The sequence below is a fragment of the Megascapheus bottae genome, chromosome 7, assembly GCF_031878675.1.
Source record: "Megascapheus bottae isolate mThoBot1 chromosome 7, mThoBot2.hap1, whole genome shotgun sequence".
In the NCBI taxonomy this organism is placed as follows: Eukaryota; Metazoa; Chordata; class Mammalia; order Rodentia; family Geomyidae; genus Megascapheus; species Megascapheus bottae.
In genome coordinates, this window is record NC_143515.1 from 12854815 (window position 1) to 12872954 (window position 18140).

The 18140-nt window shown below is 42.7% G+C and overlaps 1 protein-coding gene across 1 annotated transcript in view; it reads right to left on the bottom strand.

Annotated features, from left to right (window-relative positions):
- Positions 1-18140, bottom strand: part of Tbc1d8 (TBC1 domain family member 8) — a 110980-nt gene that overhangs the window by 53008 nt on the left and 39832 nt on the right. The window contains exon 2 of the mRNA XM_090336517.1: positions 10613-10723. Coding sequence (XP_090192643.1) covers positions 10613-10723 — 111 coding nt within the window. The remainder of the gene's footprint in view (positions 1-10612; positions 10724-18140) is intronic.

Here is an 18140-nt window from a genome sequence, read left to right on the forward strand (position 1 = left end):
AGAGCTCCCCTATAACCCAGCAATTCCACTACTTGGCATTTACCCAACCGTCCAGAAACAAGGGCATACTAAATCCACTAGCACAACAATGCTCATTGCAGCACTATTTACCATAGCAAAGATATGGAACCAACCCAGATGTCCCTCAGTTGATGAGTGGATCAACAAGATGTAGTATTTACACACAATGGAATTCTCTGCTGCTGTCAGAAAGAACGACATTTCCACATTTGTAAGGAAATGGAAAGACTTAGGAAAAAATCATATTAAGTGAAGTAAGCCAGACTCAAAGGAACATAGGCTCAATGGTTTCCCTCATTTGCCATAATCAGTAGAAACCTTGGACTCTTCTAGCAGAGATTTGCAATAGAGCAAAACCTAGATACATAAGGCCATACAGTATGACACTAAATGAAAGGACCTCTAGGATATAGAAACAAAAGCCATATGAGTGATTGTTGTCCTTAATGTACTATGTTATCTCTAATCTCTTTTGCTTTCCCTTGGTTATCTCATATTGTTACAGTATTTCACTTTGTTATCTGAAATATTGGATATATGCGAATTTGGTTATTTGAAATTGGATAGGAAAGGGGGGAAAACAAGATGAGGGTGGGGGAAGGGGGGAGGGAAATGGGGACCAAGACATGAGAAAGGGTATCAATGTATGTGAAGTAATGCACCTGGTGAATGTAATGTAACCCTTCTATTAATTACAATAAAAATTATATAAAAAAAGAATTTTTCAAAGCCTACAGTGACCAGGTAAAGTCAGAAAATGACCCTTAATGAATAGAAGTACTAAATAAAAATATGGAGGGGGGGGACTAAAACATGAGAAGGAGTATCAATATTCGAGAAGTAATGTACCTACTACCTGACAAATGTAACTGTAATCCCTGACAATAAAATACAATTTAAAAAATCATACAGATATATACATACACATTATATTATATATTATATAATCATATATAGTATATATGGTATATAATCATGCATGTGTATATATAAATGATATATATATATATATATTTTTTTTTTATGTGGAGGGAAAGAACTCAATGAAGCTGTCATGTGAACTCACCAACTACTCCTAGGACCTCTAAGGAGATATTCAGACAGCATACAAGACCTGGAACCACCTAAGTATTTTTCAAACAAACAAAAAATAATAAACTAACTTGGATCTGAATGTAGTACATTTCAAGGAAATACAAAGTTCAACCCACGGAGAGCAAAATGACTGATGAGGAAGGGCCTTCTTCCTTACAAGGGGCCCAGCTTCAGGAGTCATGAAGTCAATGACTGGGGGTGAGGGGAGAGAAGAAGAGGAAGTAAGGATAAGGCTTTTGTGACTAAAAGGGACCTACAAAACACAACAGCCAAGCCAAGCACTGGCCGCTCACACCTATAATCCTAGCTATTCAGGAAACTGAGCTCTCAGTATTGTGTTTCAACACCAGAATGGGCAGAAGAGTTCAAGGGTCTCTATCTCCAAAATAACCAACAAAAAGCCAGGCTGGAGGCATGGGTAAGTGCCACTGGAGTAAGCAAGGTGTGTGAGAGTGAAAGGCCCTGAGTTCAGGCCATAGTAGTGGTGCATGCATATGCATGCACATGCACATGCACAGGCACATGCACACACACACACATGCATATGCACACACAGATACACACACACTACAAAATTCAAACACTGAGTGTGCATTTATTTCTTTTGGCCTTCCCTAGGGCTTGAACTCGGGGCCTGGGCACCATCCCTTTGCTTTTCTGCTCAGGACTGGCACTTTACCACTCGAGTCACACCTCCAACTTCAGGTTTGTTGGTGGTTAACTGGAGATAAGAATCTCACAGCATTTCCTGCTTGGGCTGACTTCCAACTGGGATACTCAGTCTCCTGACTATCTAGGGTTACTATCTAGGCATGAGTCACCGGCACCCAGCTCTGAAGGTATTTTTCACATCATTTTGGATTTCAGAATGTGCTAGATCTAACAGCTGTACAGTATCCCTCACTATATCACAGTTCACTTACAGTGACATACTGTATTGTGTTTAAAATACTTAGTGATCCCTCACCTATTGTACAGTTCATGTTCCACAGACCCTACAATGAGTGAATCATGATATTACAGCAAGGAAGGACTACCTAATACTACTTTGCAGATTGTCATCCATTTGGGGGGGAGGAGTCGGGTCTCTGGAAAGTAACTCCTGCTATAGGTGAGAGATGTCTGTATTTACCATTCTGATGCTCTTCAAATGCCTATAACTGCCTCTCACAGAAGAAAGAATACATTCAGTAAATGTTTATGCATCAATTTAAAAAAAATTAAGAGCCAGTAACAGTAGCTCTGGGAGCTGGCACCCCTCAGCCATTTCCAAAGGTGAAGCTATGTGGAAAATTCCAGCCAGTGTTGTTCTAAGGAAACAGCACTAGGAAACAAGTGGGACAAGTGGGTTGTCTGACCTTGCAGTGTAGACCCTCTGGTTCTGGCTGGGTGGTTGCCCAGGCACCCCTTGAAGTGTCCTGTGAGCCCTACACTTGGAGAGAATATCTCGTTGGCATGCCCTTTGCCAATTTGGCACAAAGTCCAGGAAGATACTAATCTGATCCACCCGGGAACATTTCCTCCATTCAAAAAATTCTGTCTCCAAACACACAAAGTAAAGTGTTGCAGAATAGAAGAAACCAAAACACAGGCCATGGTCAAGGGCACAGATAAGGGACTGTGCGTCACCAAGACTGCTCTAAGCAAGGGTATAGCAGAGCCCACAGTGAGACTAAGAACAGCATCCCAACACCTGCCCCAGGCTGCATCCTCACACCCACACTTTCCCTCACCTCCTACATGCCAGCAAGAGGAACCAATGAGCAAATGTCAGTAAAAAGGGAAGGTCAGTGCACTGGCAAGCACTCACTCCAATGATTCTCAAGGTTTTTTTGTTGTTTTATTTTGTTTTTGGTCACGGGGCTTGAACTCGGCCTGGACGCTGTCCCTGAGCTCTTCAGCTAAGGGCTACGGCCCTACCCTTGAGGCAAGCCCCACATCCAATTTTCTGGAGGCTAAATGGAGATTAGAGTCTCAGGTCCTTTTGTGCCCAGGCTGGCTTTGAACCTTGATCATCAGATCTTAGCCTCCAGAGTAGCTAGAATTACAGGTGTGAGCCATCATGCCCATCAGCAGATGCTTGGGCTTATTGTTTAAAAACATGTACCAGTAGGGCAGTACCCTTTAGCTGAAGAGCTCAGAGACAACACCAGGCCCAGGGGTAGGGTGGTACCCTTGAGCTGAAGAGCTCACCCGGACAATGCCCAGGCTGAGCTCAAGCCCCATGATCCACAAAAAATACACACACACACACACACACACACACACACACACACACACACATACATATATACATATCAGTTCAGATCAGTATCACAGTTTCTTCTATGATCTTTGAAATTTCAAAAGTATTGTTTTCCTTTTCCAAATCTAAATTATTAACAGGTTTTTTTTTTCAAACTTCAGTTGTCCTTCAGTATCTGTGAAAGGATCCCTTCCTCAGAAGATTACAGAATTCAGGGCTGCTATAGTTCCTTCTATGAAGTCGTGCATAGAACACACAGGCCTTCCACACAGACTTTAAATCATCTCTAAATGATACACACTAAAAATGTCTGTACATAGTCAGTGAAAGTACATTTTTTGGGGGGAGGGGTGGGGAGGTTGGTCATAGAGCTTGAACTCAGGGCCTGGGTGCTGTCCCTGAGCTCTTTTGCTCTAGGCCAGCACTCTACCATGTTGAGGCACAGCACCACTTCTGGTTTTTCTGGTAGTTAACTGGAGAAAAGAATCTTAAGTCTTTCCTGCCTGAGCCGGCTTTATACTATAATCCTCAGATCGCAGCCCCCTGAGTAACTAGGATTACAAGTATAGTGCCCAGCTAAGATACACTATATTACCAAGTGCTCATGCCTATAGTCCTAGCTACTCAGGAGACTGAGATCTGAGGATCAAGGTTTGATGCTAACTTAAATTTGACTCTTACCTCCAATTACCCAGTAAAAAGTGGGAAGTAAAGCTGTGGCTCAAGTGATAGAGCATCAGGAGAGAGAGATTGAAGGAGAACACCCAGGCCCCAGTTCAAGCCCCAGTAGTCAAAGTCTCTCCCTTTCCCACAATGCAGTAGTTTTATGAGTATCTTTGCTTCACAGTCAGTAGAATCCACACATATCAATGCTAACTGGACCAACCCTTTCCAGATAATGCCACTACCCATCCATATGAGCATTGCCTCAACCTACCTGAATCTCTTACCCTGGCCCATGCAAGGTGAGCTTACAGGCTACTCCTTCCAGCATTCTGCTTTCCCGCTTGCTGCTCTTCGTGATGGTGCTGTGGGACCCATCTGACTAGCAATGGAAAGCTCTGTCCCACTGTTCTCATACACAGCCCATGTACTGGGGCAGTCAGTAGGTCCAACCAGAGCTTACTTCTATACAGGTAACAGGTTTCTTGCAGGACTCCTGTCCCCTCAGCCATACCCTCCTTTCCCCCCCTCCACTCATGCCATCTCTGAGCAGTCAGTCGTCTCTTAGAAGGCTGAAAAGACAGTCAGCTCCTCCAGGCTTCAATCTCTGGTAAAGGAGCCATGTTATTACAGAAGCCTTTCAATTCTTGGAATGATTCTAGGCAGAAAACGCAGTGTCCTGTTCTCTCCTGCTTCCTGGAAGCCAGATAAGGACAAAAAGGCCCTCAAGGCTCACATTAGGCCTGAGCTAAAGTGTGAGGTGTATATCACAACACAGCAACAACTTGGAGAAGCCCTCACCTGAAAAAGGAGCAGGACAAAGCGACATCTCACATGGCTGATATACCCAGGATGGCCCAGATTTCCCCAGTGCAGCACAAGAGACTCATGAATGACCAGAAGATTTCATTCCCTAGAGCATGTCAAGGCTTCAGATGTAGTCAACAGGGGCCTGGAACTCCATGTCCTGTTCCTGTCAACCTTGGTATCACCCCACCCCAAAGGCTCAGTCTTCCTAACGGCACATGCCACAGCCTTCCTTATTCTTCACCTGTACCATTTGTTAGATATCTGGTCCTAAAAAGCAAGTGAACACACAGTAGAGTATCATGCAGCCCAACGAGAGAGGTATTCTACGCAGGCTGCCCCATGGATAGATGCCCGAGGATGTTATACTAGAATAAAAGAATCATCACCAAAGGAAGTATACTGTACAACTCCACTAATACACAGTCCCAAGTCTGCACAGAGACTGAACTTGAAGGAGCGCCGTGGGGGGGGGGGGAAGCACAGAGGGCAGCTGTTTAACAGATGCAGGGTCTAGTGATGCTGGTATGACATCAAAAAAGCACAAAATACTACTAAAGTGGCTGGAGGTGTGGCTCAGTGGTAGAGCACTTGCTTAGTATGTTCAAGGCCTGGGAGGGAGGTAGAAGAGGGGAAGAAGGAAGGAAAGGAAGGACAGAAGACATGGGCAGGGAGGCCTGGTGGCTCACGCCTGTAATCTTAGCTACTCAGGAGGCTGAGATATGAGGACTGCGGTTCAAAGCCAGCTCAGGTACTAAAGGACAAGCACTAAAGAACATGAGAGTCTTATCTCTAATTAATCACTAGAAAATGGCCAAGTGGGGCTGTGGTTCAAGGGGTATGGTGGTAGTCTTGAGTTGAAGAGCTCAGGGACAATGGTCAGGCCCAGAGTTCAAGCCCCATGACCCATACCCATACCCATACACACACACACACACACACACACACACACACACACACACAGAAGACATGGATGGGCAGGACACAGGGAAGGTGGAAAAGAAGGAAAGGGTAAAATAGTAAATTTTGTCATGGATGCTTTATGATAAAAAATTTTCTTAAGGAAAAAAATATAACCCCTTTTAAAATAATTTTTTTTGCAGTACTAGGATGTGAATCCAGAGCTTGTTAAACACATGTCCTTTTTACTTCAGTTACTTTGCACATAAGGTCTCACATTTATTCCTGAGCCAGCATGAACTGTGATCCTAGGTATATTTCCCATGTAGCTGGAGTGACAGGTGCATACCACTGTTAGCTAGCTTTTGTTGGCTGAGCTCTTTCAAACTTTTTTCCCTGGTCTGGTTTCAGACCATAGTCTTCTCAATTTCTACATCTTGAGAGGTTTAGTTACAAGCATAAGCCTCAGAGTCCAGCCTCTTAAAATATTTGTTATTTTTATGAGTTTTTTGGCGAGGGAGTGAACTAAGTCTTGAACTCAGACTTGTGATAGAGGGTCCTCAACTTGGGAATTGTGTCACAATAAACTCATAAATTAAAACTACTGCCAGTAACTCACACCTGTAATTCTAGCTACTCAGGAGGCTTAGATCTAAGGATGATGGTTTGAAGCCAGCATGAAGCAGGAAAGTCCATGAGACTCTCCAATTAACTGTTCCCCTGGCCCCAAAAGAGGCCAGAAACATAGCTGTGGCTCAAGCAGTACAGTGCTAACCTTGAGCAAAAAATGCTGTAGCTTCAAACCATAATCCTCAGATCTTAGTCTCCTGAGTACGTATGATTACAAGCATGAGCCACTGGCGCCTTGTTGAATTATTTTAAAGTGCAGAAAAAGCAGAACCAGCCAGATGCTGGTCATTCATACCTGTCTGTTGCTAACTATTCAAAGCTGAGATCCAGTAGATCATGGTTCAAAGCCAGCCCAGGCAGAAAAGTTTTCAAAACCCTATCTCCAATTAACCAGCAAAAAGCTGTTTTTGTTTTCTTTTTTTTCTTCATTTGTCTGTCTTTGGGGGTGAGTAAAGGGAAGGCATAGAAATGGAGGGACAAAGGCTGAACAGATACAGCTTCGGTACTCACTAGACACTGTGTTGAAAATGAACTATACAATTTGTTGTAAAGGGACAAGAGGGAAAACGAGGAGAGAAAGGATGACCTCGTTCAAAATGTTCAAAATGTACTCATTACCTGATTTATGTAATTGTAAACACTCTGTATATCACCTTTATAATAACAATAAAAAAGAAACATCTTTAAAAAGAAAAGGCTGGCTGAGCCTTTCATGAGCATGGAAGTAAAATGAACGCAAAACTCCACAGCACTGCCGCCAAAAAAGGAAGAAATGGCACTATAGCAAGAAAAGGAAATTCTCACAAATATTTCCTACTCAACACAAATTCAGTAGTACAAGGACTCACAGATAGCTGAGAAGATCAAGTAACAGAAAGAAAAGGGAGACTATAGACTCAAGTACTGACCTGAGGATCAAAGCAACATGTTGATAAAACCAGCAAATACATTAAAAGCAATAAAGTACAGAATGTGTTGCTGAAAACTGACTTATTCACTCAAGAATCACAAGCACAATGGAGATAAGAGATGGAAAAAAAACAAGTAGCTGGTGATGAAACGTGTAGTCCTGGCTACTCAGGAGGCAGCCATGCCAGGAAAAGTCCCAGAGACTCCAACTCAAATTAACCAACAAGTGAAAAAGCCCCAACTATTATACATCTACATACATACAGATATATAGATATAGGTATATAGATATTCAAGCCAATTGACAGTGGGGATGCAAACCCCTGAATTCAAGCCCCAGTACCAATTTAAAAAAATGATTACAATAACTATTATATATAAAATGTCTTGAAAGTCAAGTATCCCATAAGTAAGAAGTAACATGGGGCCAGGAGTTTGGCCTAGTGGTAGAGTGCTTGCCTAACATGCACAAAGACCCAGGTTCGATTCTTCAGTACCACATACGTACGGAAAAAAAAGCTGGAAGTGGTGCTGAGGCTCAAGGGCTAGAGCTCTAGCCTTGAGAAAGTCCAAGGACAGTGCTCAGGCCCTGAGCTCAAGCTCAGGACTGGCAAAAAAAAAGTAATATGAATTTAAAATATAATTCTATGCAGAGTAATGTAAGAAAATGTCCTGCAATGCTTAAAGAAATGAACACACATGTTCCAAATTACAGAAAATGTCATTTTCATCTGTGAGAAAATACCACTCAACAGCAACCGATGCTAGGTAAGTTACTAAACTTTAATGGCAAAAGTCAAGGAAGGAAATCAGAGCAGCTTGAGATGTCTTAGATTTTTCCCCTATTATAGGAAAGACAGCCAACTTCTATCATATCCAACCAAGATATCCCAAGAAGCTAGGCAGGTAAAGAGCTTGAACCAAAAGACTCTAGATTTGGAAAGCATACCTGAGTGAGTAGAAACATAAAATCAATGTAAAGAACTGAACCAAACAAATCTCAGAAAATAGGAATACAATGTAAAATCACGAGCTTTTTCAACCCCAAGACTGGAGAGGTCAAAAGGGAACATTAAAGCATCTACAGTACATCTAAATTGAAACACTGACTCTCATAAGCCAAATTCTAACCTTGAGATCCCTTCAGAAATCTGTTCCCTAACCGGTAGTCAAACACTGAGAAAAATAATCTCTTGTATTAAATAAATTGTATTTGAATCTAACATCTCTCTGTTGAAGTACTTGGCCAGTCCTGGTGCTTAGGTTTTCTCAGGGCTGGCAATTTACCTCTTGAGCCACAGCACTACTTTTGGCTTTTTCTGTGTATGTGGTATCGAGGAATCAAACCCAGGGCTTTGTGCATGTTAGGCAGGCACTCTACCCACTAGGCCATGCTCCCAGCCCCCAAGTCCTATTTTCATGAATTTCTATCTTTTGCAACCACTCTTGTATCTGTCTGACCTGGAAAGCTGTCTAAGAGGGCTCACCTGTAAACCACAGGCTACTCTGAGTGGCTAGGGTTTGAGATGGCTTATTTTCTTTACACTTATTTTGTTGGGATTTTTATTACTAAGTAGTAGTACAAAGGGTTTTAATTCATGATGTCAGTCCAAGTTCAACAGAGCTTGATCAATGTCATATCTTCCATCATTCTGTCCCCATTTCCTTACCCTACCCATCCTCTCCAGTTATTTAGCTCTGTTTTCACATTATGTATATGAATATTATCACTATTTACCCTTCCTCCCTTCATTGGTCTACTGTCCCTTCTTCTTGACCTTACTCCTTATAACATAGACTTTTCAATGTACATTTCTTCATATTGAGTATATATTGAGTTCTTACCATTTTACACAAATAACATGTTAGTAAGCATTTTTTTGTCCTCCCATCCTGTGTTTTGTAAATTATGTTAAACTACTCTAACATGTTATCAGTGGTTAGGATTGGTGGATATGAATGACATGCTCTTGTTCCTACTTTCTACATTTTTCCTAAGGGAAAAGTCCAATGTTGCTAATGAATAGAAGATATTGGTGAAAGCTTATGGTATATAATAAAGTGTTCAAAGAAAAACAAAACTAAAAATAATTTCTATGAGCCGAGGGCCAGTGGCTCACCCTGTATTCCTAACTCCTCAGGAGGCTGAGATTCAGAAGATATTTGTTTAAAAACAGCCATGGTGGGAGTGGGAGGGAGTTTGGCCTGGTGGTATAGTGCTTGCCTAGCATGCACGAAGACCCGGGTTCCATTCCTCGGTACCACATACATAGAAAAAAGCTGGAAGGAGTGCTGTGGCTCAAGTGGTAGAGCTCTAGCCTTGTGAAAAGTCCAAGGGCAGTGCTAAGGCCCTGAGTTCAAGACCCACGACTGGTCAAAAAACAAAGCAAAACAAAACAAAAATACAACCTGGGCAAAAAGTCTAAGAGATTCTTATCTCCAACTATCCAACAAAATGCTGGACTGGAGACATGGCTCAGGTGTAGAAAATCGATGGTGAGCAAGAAAGCCTAGCAAGTACCTCTGAGTTCAAACCTCAATACCAGCATTGGCAAAAATAAATAATAATAACCTCTTTGAGTCTATACACATAAAATGACAGAAATTTTAACACAAAATGAAGAGTTAAGATGAAATGAGGATGCTCATTACTTGTATAGGAAAGGGACATTATGGTTTGGCTTATAATAGGACTTCGGAGGGTGTGACCATTCTGGGCCCTGGAGGAACCTGAGAGTTCAATGAGCAGCAGATAATGCCTGCAGGAAGAAGAAGACCCCAGTAGGTGAGCAGGTAGTTTGCACACTCCCTCCAAGCCCCCAGAGGAGGCTTCATGGTGCCAATGTGGACAATGGGAGACTTTCTAAGTCAGACCTAGTCCCCTCATCCTGGAGTCCCTATGGAAGGTGACACATAAACATATGGTGGTCACAAACAAGATTATAAAGGAATGACTCAATTCATCTAAAAAATATGTGAACATTCCAAAACACACCACACAAAAGCCTGGCAAGCCCAAGTTCATAGCCTCCATGTGCTTTTGATGGTTAAGCAAGAGACAAGTAAGGAGGTGAAAGTGAAGGGGAGAGGTAGGGAGGTGGAAAGGAGAAGGAGAAGGAGGAGGAGGAGGAGGAGGAGGGGAGAGGGGGAGAGGGGGAGGAGGGGGAAGATGAGAAAGAAGAGAAAGAAGAGAAAGAGGAGGGTCTAATAAGGTTACCTTCAAGCAGAACTGACATGCAGTAACTTGGCATGCTTACACCTTAAGGTTTGAAACACTCCAACTGAAACAAGACTCACCAGTGGCCAGGGCCCAGTAAACATCTGATCCATTCAGTAACTCACCACATGCTATGGGAGAATAAACCTGGGACCCAGGAACTTGAAGCAGAATTCGAAACGGGGCGATCCGGGCGTTAGAATCCAGTACTGCATCCAGAGCACCTACCAGGCGACCTTCAAGGTAAAGAGAAGAAAGCCAGTCAAAGATGGACCAGGCAGGAGCAGGCCACCCACAGCACAGCTAGGGGTGTGGGGAAGGCTGCAGTCCAGCTCTTTAACTCACCACAGAAGCTCCTAAGCAACATGAGGCCAGGGGCTCTGGCTGCCTCGTATGTATGTACCCATTCCCCAACACTCACAATCAGTCCACATAATCAGTAAGTTTACAAGGGTCCTGGACCAGTCAGCCAGAACGCCATTTCCTGCTTTTTGGTGGTTTATTAGAGCTAAGTATCTCATGAACTTGACTGCCTGGACTGGCTTCAAATCACAGTCCTCAGCCTTTTGAAGTGTCAGCCTCGAGGTAGCCAGCTTGTGACCTTGACATTGTTGAAGATCACCAGTGAGTTCTTTTGAAGCACATCTCACCACACTGTGGTCCAGGTCATCTATCTCTAGGAAGAACCACTGGAGTGACACCTCATAGCAAGTGGCAGATAATTTTTTACTTCTTTTATTCCTGATAATGTACACTTGACCAATAAGACAGAAACAACCAGACTTCCACTCGGTAATTATTCCTCTTTCTCTCTGGGATTCACAAGTATTTGTGAAGGTGACTATGCAAATTTCTCATACCCCAAATAGCCAACTTGTACCTTATGTTTCCTTTAATTAACTGGTTATGATTCACTACTGTCATTATTCATTTGGTTGCTTAAATAGTCCCAGGCTGGCCAGAGAAAATGCTTTGAAGCTGTTTCTGTGTTCTCATGTTTAATACTACAGTAAGATATTCCAACTTTTTTTGTTGGTTGTGGGGCTTCAACTTGAGGCCTGGGCACTGTCCTTGAGTTCTTCTGCTTAAGGATAGCATTCTGCCACTTTGAGCCACAGCGCTACTTCCATTTTTCTGTTGATTAATTGAAGATAAGAGTCTCAGACTTTTCTGTCCAGGCTGGCTTTGAACTACAATCCTCAGATCGCAGCCAGAGTAGCTAGGATTACAGGCATAAGCCACCAGTAACCAGTTGATATTCCAACTTTTTATTCCAACTCCAACCCTGTAATTAGCCACTTTTCCTTTCAGAATAGTATTTAAAAGCCGGTCTTTAGGAATCAGATGTGTTTGTTGGGGTTAATAGCATAGCCTCCCAGAATTCATTGAAAAGCAATGAAGGACATATGTCTATGTGTAAATATGTATATAAACTCTAATTACAATTTATGTAGTCTACATATTAAAAAAAAACTGAGGGACCAGGAGTTTGGTCTACTGATAGAGTGCTTGCCTAGCATGCACAAAGACCTGGGTTCAATTCCTTGGTAACACAGACATAGAAAAAAGTCAGAAGTGGTGCTGAGGCTCCAGTGGAAGAGCTCTAACCTTGAGAAAAGTCCAAGGACAGTGCTTAGGCCCTGAGCTTAAGCCCAGGACTGGCAAAAAAAAAAAGAAAGAAAGAAAGAAAGAAAAAAAAAGAAAAGAAAAAAAACTGAGTTCATTCCCTATGAGCCAATTGTAATATTCTGGGTAGATACCAGGAGTGGTACAAATCAGAATATAAAGCCATTTGCACACCCACGTTCATTGCTGCACTATTCGCAATAACCAAATTATGGAAACAATCTAGACGATTGGATGTAAATAACTATGGTACCTATACACAATGGAATTTTACTTATTGATTAGAAAGAATAAGATTGCCATTTGCAGTGAAATGGATAGACCTAGAAAAAAATCATGTTACGTGAAGCAAGCCAAGTTCAGAGAGACAAAGAAGTACCTGTTTTCTCTCATATGTGTGGAAGCTAGATCTAAAATGTAACTGGGCATGATAAGTTACACAGGACTCTAGGCAATCACACACACAGGGTCAAACTAAAGGAGGACACGCTTAGGAGAGGAATCCAAAGGTATAACTCTTCTGAACATTTAAAATATTATTTATTGAAATCAATCCCAGGAAATGGAAATGTAAGGAATTTGTTGTTGTTGTTGTTGCTGCTTTGAGTTTTTTTCCTTTTGGTGGGGGAGATAGGGGTGCAGAAAAAAGAGGGAGAAAGGATGAAATATAACCATGCCATTCAGTGTATACTATGTGGAAAACGACCTACGTAACTTGAGAGCAGAGACCAGAGAGGGCAGAGACAGGAGGGGGAAATGGGAAAGGAAAAGGGTAACATTATCCAAAAAAGAAATGTAATCATTACCTGCTTTATGAAATAACCCCTCTGTACAACACTGTAATAATAAAATCATATTTTTTAAAGAAAACTGAATTCACATTACATTAATATCTTCTATTATGATCCATTACCTGCATTTATTCTCACTTTTTCCTATGAAGTTTGCAACTCCCTTCTGCAAATCCCCTCTATCTCTTCCCTCACCCTCTCCTTAGATATAGTCTCATTATATGGCCCTGGCTGGCCTCAGACTAAGTCTTCTTGCCTCCATCTTCCAAATGCCTGGCTTACAGGTGTGCACCACTACACTGGACTTCCACTACTGTTTACTATCTATCTGATCAATCCTCTTGCTATTAACTATATCCTCTCCTTGACAAATGCCCTCCTTGCCTTATCCAGGCTTTAAATGCCCACATACATGGCCCCTTACAAACTCCTTGATTGGCCCCACTTACAAGAAGGAATGAAGAGGTAGGGATTTTATAGCAACTCTTCTAGCAACCACTTGGTATTCTTGCCTGTCCTGGTTTTTCTAGACTTATAGAAGACTAAAGGAGCAGGAAAACCATCTGTAGATAAAGGGGTTTCCACTTAATACAGCATCTGAGTATCAGTGCTTCTGAACACTGAGAGGAGACAGGGTTATAGATCTATATGCAAAAGATGGATGAAAACACAGCCTATTTGTCCAGCAAATATGGCAGAGAGGAGGGCTAGGGAGGGGGGCCCGGAGTAGGGGAGGTGGGCACTAAGAGAAAAGCTGATGGAAGATTAGAAGGATCTAAAGTCCTCTACCCCACCCCACATTCACAGATGCATCCATGGGAACCCATAGCCCTTTCAACATGGTGATTTGCTGAAGATTCCAAACTTAATCCAAACCTAGGGTTTTTGTTTTGGTTTTGCTAGTCCTGAGGCTTGAATTCAGGGTCTGAGCACTGTCTTTGGGTTTTCTCAAGGCTAGAGCAATACCACTTGGGCCACAGCACCACTTCTGGCTTTTTCTATGTATGTGGTACTAAGGAATTGAACCCAGGTCTTCATGCACGCTAGGCAAGCACTCTACCAGGAGGCCAAACTCCTGGCTCATGGAATTGTTTTCTTTTAGAGTGCTTGGTATCAAACCCAGAGCCTTTTACATGCTGTGCCAGCACTTTACCACTGAGCTACATCCGAGCCCCCACAGACGGTTTGGAAAGGAGAACGCCCTTGAAGATCCTTGAAGTCATGGAGACCAGGAAGCAAGCAGGGTGTTCAGTAACTCGGTGTAGCCATGGCACCAGAGTGGGAATTTCCACTGGAAAGAGTGGTGATTTCTCTCACAGACCCCAGGAGATTTTGAACTTGTCAGGGTGTCTTAGGGTTAACCTCTTCAACAGGTAAGGCAGTAGGGAGGGCAAAAACCACCAAAATTCCACAAGGGGAATTCCAAACTCAGCTCCAGCATTCAAAGAGCTTAGAAACTCTACTTCCCATCCATACATCAAAAACTGAGAAGCAGGGACTTTTCCTGGACTCATGGGAGAACTGAGATCACAGGTTAAACCACAAGTGCACGATCTAGAGGTCATGGAGAAGAGGGGGAGTCGTAGCTGAGATTGGCATTCCAGTTATAGAACCCATTCCAGTTGTAGAACCCACAGGAACACATGAATGATGACACTGACAAGATTTGGGGGACCAAATGTAGTCTTATGGGACCCCAGACCTACATGGGTTTTTAACACCATCAACCACACCCAGCTGTAAGAACCTCTGAGCTTTCTCCAAAATGAAGTCCTACTATTGTTTAAGGAAGAGATTGCCATAGCTTCATCTCAGCTGAAGAAGGGCATTCTTAGGATGCCCGAGCTCATTCTCTGCTTCTTCTGGATTTCCTAACTCCAAAAGGAGGGATGGGACAATGGCTATGAATCGCTTGGGAAGGTCACAGGGGCAGGGACACACAGGCTCACTGATGACTAAGATTTGCTGATATGATTATAGAACCCCTCTCCTCCTCATCCTCCTCCAAACATGATATATAATAACTCAACTGTCTAAGATTTTTTGTGTGTGTCAGGATGGGGCTTGAAGAGAGGGCCTGATGGTTCTTTCTTAGCTTTTTTGCTCAAGGCTGGTGCTCTATCACTTGAACCACAGCTTCATTTCTGTTTTTTTGGTGATAACTAGAGTAAGAGTCTCACAGAATTTTCTGAGTCTGAGTAGCTAGGATGGCAGGAGTGACCTGCTAGTACCCAGCATCCGAGATGTTTCTTAAGGAACCTAAAGACTATGAGAAATTCAAACAAGGACCTCTGAGTCCTTCAACATCTATATCCCAAGTCCTAGCTAGAACAGTAAAACTCAGCAAGGGCTACTTCCTCAGTTCTTACTACCCAATACATTTCACCTGGCTCTCAAGGAAATTACAATGCATGTTGGGCAAGGAAAAGACCACTGAGGTGGGCATCATAAAGAAACACAGGTATGAGTAGAAAATAGTATAAACATGGTAAGCTGGGCACCGGTGGCTCACATCTATAATCCTAGCTATTCTGGAGGCTGGGATCTGAGGATTGCAGTTCAAAGCCAGCCCAGATGTGAAAATGAAAATCAGTGAGACTCTTATCTCCAATTAATCAGTGCTCAAGTGGTAGAGTACTAACCTTGAACTGAAGAGCTCAGGAACAGTGCCCAGGCCTAGAATTCAAGCTCTGTGACCAACTAAAGTAAATAAATAAATGAACAAGCTAGAGACTACACTAGTAATCATTTCACATGGATCATTTAAATACACCAAATAAAAGCAACTTTCAGAACAGATTTTAATAAAAAGGGAAGGACAAAAAAAAAAGCTTTACAGCCAAGAGTGTAGCCTAGTGGTAGAGTGCTTACCTAGAGCATACACAAAGACTAGGGTTCAATTCCTTGGTACAACATTAAAAAAAAAAAAATGTCATGCCTTCCTGAATGTGACCCCGCTGAAAACTTCATGATCATTTTCCAGCCTCAGCAACCACTCCCTTTATTTGGCTCATGGCCTCTTGCTCCATCCTCAAAGCATTGGGGCAAGCTCTTGTTTGTCTGTCTCTGTCTCTGTCTCTATCTCTCTGCCTGTCTCTGTCTCTCTGCCTGTCCCTATCCCTGTCTCTGTCCCTAGCTCTGGCTGGCTCTGGCTCTCTGTGTCTCTCTGTCTCTGTGTCTCTGTCTCTGTGTCTCTCTGTCTCTGTGTCTCTCTGTCTCTCTGTCTCTGTGTCTCTGTCTCTGTGTCTCTCTTTGGATTCCCTTTTGTACTTGTAATAACTCTTGTGACCACACTGGGCCATCAGAAAATCTAGGATAATTCCTTATTTAAATATCAGTTGATTTAGTATGCCACATAACCTAACACAATCACAGGTTAGAGCCATTATTCAGCCTACTACAACAATCTACCAAAGTCAGTTCATTCATTGGAACAGATACAGCACAGTAACACTAGAAGTCAATAATATGAGAAATTTGGTGTGTCAAGAATCCTTTACTGTATTATAGGGTTTTTTTGGGGGGGGCATTTCTTTCTTTTCTTTTTTTTAAACTAATACTGTTCTAGAAAATTAACTTGTTTATTTGTTCAAAAAGCAAAAGGGAAAAGTGGGACTGGCCAGTGCCTACCTACAAACAGGTAGAAGCAAACTGAGCCTACAAAAATATGAGGCGCCTGCCTCTCAGCACTTAGCCAGGGTGTAGGTCCAGAGTGCTCAGGGGGAGCCATCTGATGCACAAGGCCAAACCACATGAAGTTGCGAAACAAAGGCAGGGAAATATGAGAGAGAAAGGAGAAAGGGAAGAAGAAGAGGAGAGCAAGGAGGGTGGGGAGGGAAGGGAATGGAGGAGGGAAGGAGGAAGAGAGGGAGGGCAAGGAGTTAGTTATTAGACAATAAAGTTCAAATTAGCCAAAGATAAATATATGTATGCATGTAAGTTAAGCATATGTGGCAAAATGCAAATCATAACTCCTAACAAGGGCACACACCCTTACTTAGCCCTTGAATAAGGAAAATAACTCCACGGATATCTTGTGGGCAATATTTATCCATGGGTTAATAACAAAATATAACTTTAAAACACTGACTTCCTATACACTGTGTGCTTTGCTGATGGACAGGATGAAGCAGCCAGGGCTCTGAGCTCCACAGGCAATGACAATTTAAAAGTCAGGGCAACAGTTATTTTTAGAGGGATGATGTGATCCATCGTCCCTAGACCTACCCTTTCATCTACACTGAGACCACTACTTCTCCCACAAGGAAGCCAGGGGGAAAAAAAAAGCTTCTCTATTCCTCCAGGGCCAAGTCTCCCCTACCCTCAGTGCCCCAGGGCAAAAAGGAGTGGAGGGGGGAGGGGCATGCACAGTGCATCCTGGTTTCCCCAAGCAGCTACTCCACATTGCTTGTCTGGCACCACAGGAAAATCCTCCCTGCGTCCCAGCAAGAAAAACACTCCTATTTTTAGGCTCTTAGAAAAACAATTCTGGCTGAGATAGATGTCGAGTGACTAGTTGTATAGTAAAGACCCAAACAGGGCTTGCTAAGAATTTGCCTCTATGTGTTGGTTCTGTGCTCCTTTTATCCTCTGGTGCCCGAGGATGAAGTGACAGCCACTGAGGCAGAAAAACAAGGCACTAGTTGTTTCTTCCTACAAGCTCTGTTTTTTGTTACCTCCATGTTGGGTCTTGTATTTAGCTCAAGTGGCTCTGCTCCTACCAGAAAGAGCTCCACAAAACTTTTGTTTTTTTTTTCAAATGGGAACACTCATTTCATTCCCCACACAAAAATCATTTCAGTGAAAGTCAGAAAATACAGTCTTTTTCTGCACCTGCAGATCTTCAATGGCTATGAGCTTAGACATAATCTACCGGAGCCCCAAGATGGAAACATGCAAACAAAGTCAAGAGCATTCCATCAGTGTGTGATAGCAAGCTCGCAGGGCATGGTGACCCACTAGAAGCCAGCATGGCTAGATCTGTGTCTTTGGATCTGGCTGTTTGCTTTGGCTGTTATTGCTGTGTTTGATGGTTTAGAAGAAAAAATATTTCAGGAACCAGAAGGCAGACAGGCACCAGTAGCTCATTCCTGTAATCCTGTACTATTCAAAAGGCTGTGATCTGAGTATCCAGTCCAGGAAGACAAATCTAAGAGACTATAATATCTGATTAATCACCAAAAAGTCAGAAATGGGGGTGTGGCTCAAGTGGTAGCGTACCAGCTTTGAGTGAAAA